The sequence below is a fragment of the Octopus bimaculoides genome, chromosome 13 (assembly GCF_001194135.2).
Source record: "Octopus bimaculoides isolate UCB-OBI-ISO-001 chromosome 13, ASM119413v2, whole genome shotgun sequence".
Taxonomy (NCBI): domain Eukaryota; kingdom Metazoa; phylum Mollusca; class Cephalopoda; order Octopoda; family Octopodidae; genus Octopus; species Octopus bimaculoides.
In genome coordinates, this window is record NC_068993.1 from 25,558,074 (window position 1) to 25,565,981 (window position 7,908).

The following is a 7,908-nucleotide window of genomic DNA, read 5'->3' on the forward strand; positions in this document are numbered from 1 at the left end:
TATATACTGATATTCACGTCATTGAATTTTTATTATTATTATTATTATTATTATGCTTTGGCTTTGCTTTAATTTATACACGTTGCAACCAAGTGTCAACCAGAGATGTCAAAGGGCAACAAGATTTTGTATCTAAAAATGTTAACAAGTGAAGTGTTATGCAACTGAAAAAAGCTGATGTCTATGCGGGGGTGGGGGTGGGGGAGAACACACTGAATTTGTAAGGTTGCATTTACAAGGGTAGGAATTTATGTAGAATATGTGAAGTGTAAATAAGTATGATCTTTTGCAATTCACTTATTTTGGAGCTGCCAGAGACTTGGTTTGCATATTTGTTTGCTCCTTTTGATTTCATTCCAAGTGTCTCAATAACAATGGCTAATGTTGTTACTTTGTAATGCTATATTATTCTAATTTCAATCTCTAGATCCTTATATTTCCTCAACTTCTCAAAAGTTTTCAGATATGTTTTTATCAGCTAGGGCTGTAGCATTAACCAAAAGATAAGTCTTGTTAACATGATTTTTCATGGTGATATCTGGTTGGTTAGTCTGTATTTCCTGATCAGTTCGAGCACTGAAATTCCAAAGGATGGTAACCTCAACATTCTGCACAACTTGAATTGATTTGGGTTCCCACCAATTCTCTTTGAGAGGGAGGTTGCTTGTAAGCATATTGACCAATGTATGTCCTGAGCTGCCCTGTCATGTCTCAACTTGTACTTTAAAAGTGGTAGTCAGCTGCATCTAGAGATTATGTGGTCAACAGTTTCTGAATGTTCTCCATATATGCAGCACAAGGGATTGCTTTCCAGCCTCAGAACATTACACTGGTAATTCCGAATTGGAAGGCTCTGATCCTGGGCAACAATGATTTATCCCTCAGTTTCTGATTTAAGTGAGAGTATGTAAATCACAGAGGGATAAGGGTTTGGTTTACGTCAGGGTCACTGGCTCTACTCAAATATTTGCCATACAGTGGCTTTTGTTCTAATTTCTTCTAAGTGTATTGAAGGCTGATTTGTTTGGCTATATTTTTAAAATTTGTTTTGTCATGTCTGTTGGGGATACATTTTCTTCGAGTACTGGTTCTTCTAGCTGCATTTCTCAAAAGCATATTCTTCCATTTTTTGTCACTTAGTGCAACTTTTTGGTGTCTTTATGTTTCAGAACCAGCTTTAACATCCAACTGTTTGCGTGTTACAGATAGACAGAAATACCCACATTTGCAATTTTCAATGAGAGTTGAGACTGCCTTCTTTTCTTCAAGGGTTTATTTGGTCTATCCCTGCTTTTGAGTGATGCATATGAAGCACTGTCATCGGCTTTCAGATTTTGACATCAACTTTGTTGCATTCAGAGATAGATCAGTTTATAACATCAAAGCTGTATGTGATTGCAGACATGGCCAGCATGTTTAGGGCCTCAACTCAGACTTCAGAATAACTCTCACTGTCCAATAGCACTTTTCTTATCCTTTCTCTCATTAGTGATGTTTAATCCCATCTCCTTCACATACTCCTAGATACTCAGGTTCTATTATTATTATTGTTATTATTATTATTATTGTTATTGTTGTTGTTGCTGTTGCTTTTACTACTACAACTAATAATAATAATGGTTTCAAATTTTGGCACAAGGCCAGCAACTCGATAAAAACAACAACAAAAACAACAACAATATCCACAAGGTCACAAACCTGTAAAGGTACTACACGAGACTGCTATATTCAAGCATTTCTCAATAACATTAGAAACCTAAGTAAAGTGAAATGATTTTTAGTTGGAATCAAAATTATTATGCTGGATATTTACATTTAATCTACTGCACTAAATGCCAGGTTCTGCCTGTAACATTCACTGTTTAAATGTTTTCAATTATTATTTGTTAACACAGATCATCACTGGTTCCCTTGGATTTTTACTGTTTTACTAAATATTGTAGAAAATGCTGCACACAACAAGTGACAACATAATCTATGAGTAGAGAAAATGATAGAAAAAATAGGTAAGAAAACTACACTAAAGTTTTAATATTTACTTACCAACACAAGAATGTTTGTCCATATCCAAAGTGAAACCTGAATTACATATGCAACGGTAACTGCCCACAGTGTTAAAGCACAAATGTTCACATTGGTTGTTTTGGTGACATTCATTGATATCTAGAAAAGTATACAAGACAGTTATACAGCTCACATTAATATTACATTGAAGAGACAAACAGGTGATTTATAAGAACTTATATATATCATCATCAATGGTATTTTTTCTTTACTTACTAGGTGTAAAGAAAGGGGCAGTGTACCCCATGGTCTTACAGGCCCTCCTAAACCAATGTCATGCCAGCAGGAAAGACATGAAGAATTTCCAGAGGGATGATGTAATGAGTAGGCATGACTAGACACATTGATTAATGCAGAGCCTAATGCAAGGGCACAAGATGAGTGGAAAAGTGAGTGGGACAGGAATATTTGAGTGGAGCTGGCAATGGTCTAGCCAGCTCTGAAGAGTAGAGGCCATTATATAACAGCTACAGAAAAGGAAGAGAAAGAGAAGATATAAGAGCATAATTGTGAGCCAGAGCTTGTATTGGTTCTGCAAATGACTTAGTCAGTCAGTTTGGTACTCCTTTTCTGGATGCAGTCAGCATTTGTATGTGTAGTGGCAGTACCATACTATACGTGCAAACAATACTCCATTACAGGCCTAACCTGAGCTTTGTGGAGAATCAATAATTGTTCAGGGCTGAAGTATCTTCTGGGGCAGTCACTGGTCGATGTGGTTCTAGCTACATTAGGGATGTGCTTTCACTAGAAGAGATTTGTAGTAACAATGTGCCCTAACATTCTGGCAGTTGCTTATAAATGCTAAAGTAATTAAATGGAACTACATTAAAACATTCCCACTCTCAGACTTCCTTATCTGAAATTTATACAACTCCCAGAACTCCATTTGTTAAGAGCAATAGAATAAAACAACCAGCAATAGAGAATAAAAAACAATTGCTTCATTATTTCATTTGCAAATAGCCAAATTTGCAACAAGTGCAAATTTAAAGAAAAAAATTATAGAAAATATAAATGAAAATAAAATCAATGGAGTCTGAATTCATACAATAATGTTAGTTATTCTTCTATAACAAATACCTTTTTACCAAACTAAATTCAATACAATAATTTGAAAGAATGTAGGTGTTCACTCACCTGAACAAGAATGGTTATCAGGGTGCAGTGTAAAGCCAGCATTACAGCTACAGACATAACTTCCATTCGTGTTGTGACAGTTTTGTTCACAGTTTCCATTATTTTCCTGGCATTGGTCAATATCTGGAAATTATACATGTACTTCATACATATTATATATATATATATATATATATATATATATATATATATATACATATGCACATACATACATATGCACATACATACATGCATACATGCATACATGCATATATGCATACATACATGCATACATACATATATATATATGTATATATATATATAAAAATGATTTTGTGTGCATATGTGAGTGTGTGTGTGTGTGAACATGTGTGTGCATGTGCATGTATGTGTATATGTGTGTGTGTGCATCTGTGTGTGTCTATTTTTATATGCCTACAAATAGAGAACATTAACTAAATAAAGAACACACAAGTATTAATATACTCACAAACACATATATATATGTGGATGCGTGTGTATTCTTCATGCATTACACAACGTTTTGGGATAATTTGAAATTTAAGGTATGCTTTTCTGTAATAAAATACTGTGATATCATTGCCATACTAATTTTATTACAAGCATTTTGCATGTTTGCAGATATCAGGTGACTATTTAAAGTGGCTATCACTACCAGGTAACCAAAATATTTTGAGTATTCAATTGGATAAAAGTATGAACAAAAGGATGGACTACATGTGACTGTAACTGGATTTGGATAAACACTAGACAATGAATGAGCTTAGTAATATAGATGACAATAACAACAAACTTTCAATTGCTAACCCAAATATAACAGAAGCTTAGCTCTATGAGCAAAATTTCTTCTGAATTCTAATAATTCTTTCTGCTATAGGCACAAGACCTGAAACTTTAGGAGAGGAGGTCTAGTTGATTACATTGTCTGCAAGACTCAACTGGTACTTATTTATCAACCACAAAAAAATTAAAGGCAGACTTTGGTGGTATTTGAACTCAGAACATAAAAGCAGATGACATATCACTGATCATTTTGTCCAGCATGTTAACAATTCTGTCAGCTCACCACCTTTACTGCCGAACACTACTACTACTACTACTAATAATAATAATAATAATAATAATAATAATAATAATAATAATAATAATAATAATAATAATAATAATAATAATAATGATGATAATAATAATAATAATAATAATAATAATAATAATAATAATAATAATAATAATAATAACAGAAAATAAGAAAAAAACACAAATGACAGATTTGTTTATATTTAAAGCAAGTATGATGATAGTGGCATGAAAAGTTTAAGAATAGTGAAAGCTGTGAAACTTGAAACAATGAAATCTAGAAATATAAAATCTGTGATACTATCATCAGTTTGTCCTTAAAAGAAATTGATAAATTGATGAAAGGTTCAGATTCTTATCACAACATCAAAATCTGACTGAATCTACAAAGTGTTTTCTCAAAGATTATGTGATGAGTCAGTTCATGTTTGTAAATTTGATAAAATTTGAACTAAAAGACTCTGCGAAGAAGATGGTATGATTCATATGAAATTCATAAAGAGAATGCAATCATGTGAACATTATTCGAACTCCTTAGAATATATTCAGTCAGGTGATCCAAATTTTAATGTAAGCATTAAATTCAATCAGTAGCTTGAAATGATTTCTAAATTTCAGATGATTGAAATGCATGCATGCACACATGCACACAAGCATACATACATGCACATTGTGTCACATGTTAATAGAAATAGATATAAATCTGATTCTAAATATAATATATAACTTTCATAGATATATTCAATATACTCCATAAAAATGTACTGCACTTGGTAAAATTTGTTTTAAAAGAGGAGGAAAAAATATTCCCCGCCTCCTCCTACACAAAAAAAATTGGTGAAGAAATTGAAAATGAAGATTCTGCAAGGTTTTTTTTAAAGAAATTGACATAAAAATACTTCAAGGATAAATTAAAATTCAATAGTTTTAATGCTAAAACACAAGTTGACACTTGCAGAAAATGTGATCTGAAACTAAAGCAATTTGAAGGATCATCCATTAAAATTTTGGGGAAAGTTTGATACATTGTTGATGAACCTAAAAATATCACAGTAGGATTAGGAGGGACATAATGTTGATAGTTCAACATTAAATCATAAAAGTGAAGCTCTACAGGACAATTTGAAGACTAAGGGATTTTTTAAGTGAGCATTAGTCAAAGTAAAGGTGAGGAAACTAAACAATGGTTTCAAATTTTGGCACAAGGCCAGTAATTTGGGAAGTAGTTGTAAATCAATTACATCAACCACATTATTAAACTGGTACTTATTTTATCAACCCTGGAAGGATGAAGGGCAAAGTTGGTCTCAGTGGTGTGCTAATGATACTGTCAATTCACTGCCTTAAATAAAGAAGGTCCTTTTGTAGTTGTGTGAAAATCAGATATCTCAGAATATGCAGAAGATGCAGTTGGCATAAATGAAAGAACTTTTTTATATTTTTACCCAACTTTAAATAATGAATCTACATTGCATTCTCTTTCTAGCATGAAATATTATGTTAATTTGGGTTTATAGAGGGTATATCATGAGACAGAAAGGTGTTCAGAAGCAAGAGAGATTACTATGATAAATATACTAATGGGTATTTTAAGATGAACAGTGTCTTGCATATGGAATGAAAATAACTAGCACTGGGTTACAAAAAGCATTTGAACATGTTGGAAATGACATTGATAATGTTATTTAGGAAGACAGTGTATGTATTGGTGCTAAAATTGTTGAAAATTCATAGCAAGATAAGTAACATCATAATTAGGTTGGAATTGTCAGGCATGGTAATCAACAAAAATGCATCTATTTTAAAGACTGCAAGTGTTTGGGTACGTATCACTATAAACACTTATGAAGTTTGAGGTGGAATTTTTCACTGTGAATATTTATGCAAGAGATTGAGTATATTTTCTTGAATCACAGTATCTCTCTGTCTCCTTATACATACATACATACATACATACATATATACATACATACATACATTACATATATATATATATATATATATATATATATATATATGAAAGAACGTTTCAAAATGTAAAGGTCTTTTAGAGATGTTTATTCGCTTGACCAGTTTCACTTTTTTAGAAAAAGATTATCAAAAGTTATCACAAAAGTATTAAAATACAGTTATACAGTCTTTGATAATGATATGAAAATGTTAAAAACAGTTTACATGAAAGTGTTCAAGAAAGGGAATGCAATAAGTATTTTGAGTTCAATAAAAATCATGTTTGTGTGGTAGTATATATATACAGGAGACATATTTAAGAATTTACAAAAAATTGGAGTGGAATAACTGACCTGTCTGTTTGATGTTTTCTGTCTTGTGAGTAGCTAAGAAATTTTGCTATTTTAAGGGATAGTGTGGGAGGCTGGTTGCAGGGTGGGGGGGGGGAGAATTGAGAATGCGAATTGGATGACTGCCTCATCCTATGGTCCAACACACTCGATCAAGTCAATGATTTCAAAAATTTAATCAACAGTGTCAACAACCATATCCAATTTACAATGGAATATAGTCAAGACCAACTTCCTTTTTCTTGACATTCTCATTATAAAAAGAGGCACCAACATTGAAACTGATATCTACTACAAACCAACTGATTCCAAACAATACCTCATGTTCACCTCCAATCACCCAAAGCACATGAAGACAAACATCCCCTTCAGCCTAGCAGGAAGAATCTGTACAATTGTCTCAAATTATAGAATGTGAAATAAAAGACTCCAAGAACTAAAGGCAATTCTTCTCGAAAGACATTACCCAGCATCATTAGTTGACAATGGTATAGAACAGGCCAAGACTTATGAAAAGTGAAACACACACAAGGTACATTAAATAGTCTCCCATATCTATCAACACACAATCCAAGAAATGCAGAAGCTTACACAATTATATACAGGAACATCTTACTACTGAGTCAAGACCCACATCTAAAAATAGCATTCAAAACCCATAAAATAATATAAAGCAAGAGACAACCCAAATTCCTAAAAAAACCTACTCTCCAATGCAAAATTACCCAACACAAGCCCACCCAGTGTCAAAAAATGTGGTCATTGTAACTGCAGGCTTGCATCCACCTCATTGAAGGAACAATATACAAATTCCAGTTGGGACACACTTTTGTCGTAAAAAATAACTTGACCTGCGCATCAAAGTATTTACTTTATGCCATAAGGTGTGAAGGGTACCACAAAGATTACACAGGGCAAACGAGTCTTACCTTCAGAGAAAAGATGACAGTCCACCACCAACAATTGAGGGACCCCACCACAAGACAGATACCACTTAGTGGTCACTTAGATCTCTGCACAAAACAAGTCCCCCAAATTCCTAGTTTTCCCACTATACCAATGCTCAGACAACACTGACCAAACACGAAGAAATAGGGAAAATAATCTTATTCAAAAATACAGATCACAACTCAGCATACTCTAACACACATCCCAGGTACACACCCACAACAAACACACACAGAAACGCATAAAGAGGTACAAAACACACACACAATATAACGCAACCCTCCCACACACACATACACACATACATATACACACACACAAACAATATCCCCACACTTGAGCACAAACCCACACACACTCCAAGAAAAAGCACATACAC

At 33.3% G+C, this 7,908-nt stretch overlaps 1 protein-coding gene across 1 annotated transcript in view; it reads right to left on the reverse strand.

Annotated features, from left to right (window-relative positions):
• The window catches only part of LOC106871923 (fibrillin-1), a 694,404-nt gene that overhangs the window by 99,587 nt on the left and 586,909 nt on the right, over positions 1–7,908 (reverse strand). The window contains exons 34-35 of the mRNA XM_052972376.1: positions 3,205–3,327; positions 2,044–2,163 (exon numbers count right to left, since the gene is read on the reverse strand). Coding sequence (XP_052828336.1) covers positions 2,044–2,163; positions 3,205–3,327 — 243 coding nt within the window. The remainder of the gene's footprint in view (positions 1–2,043; positions 2,164–3,204; positions 3,328–7,908) is intronic.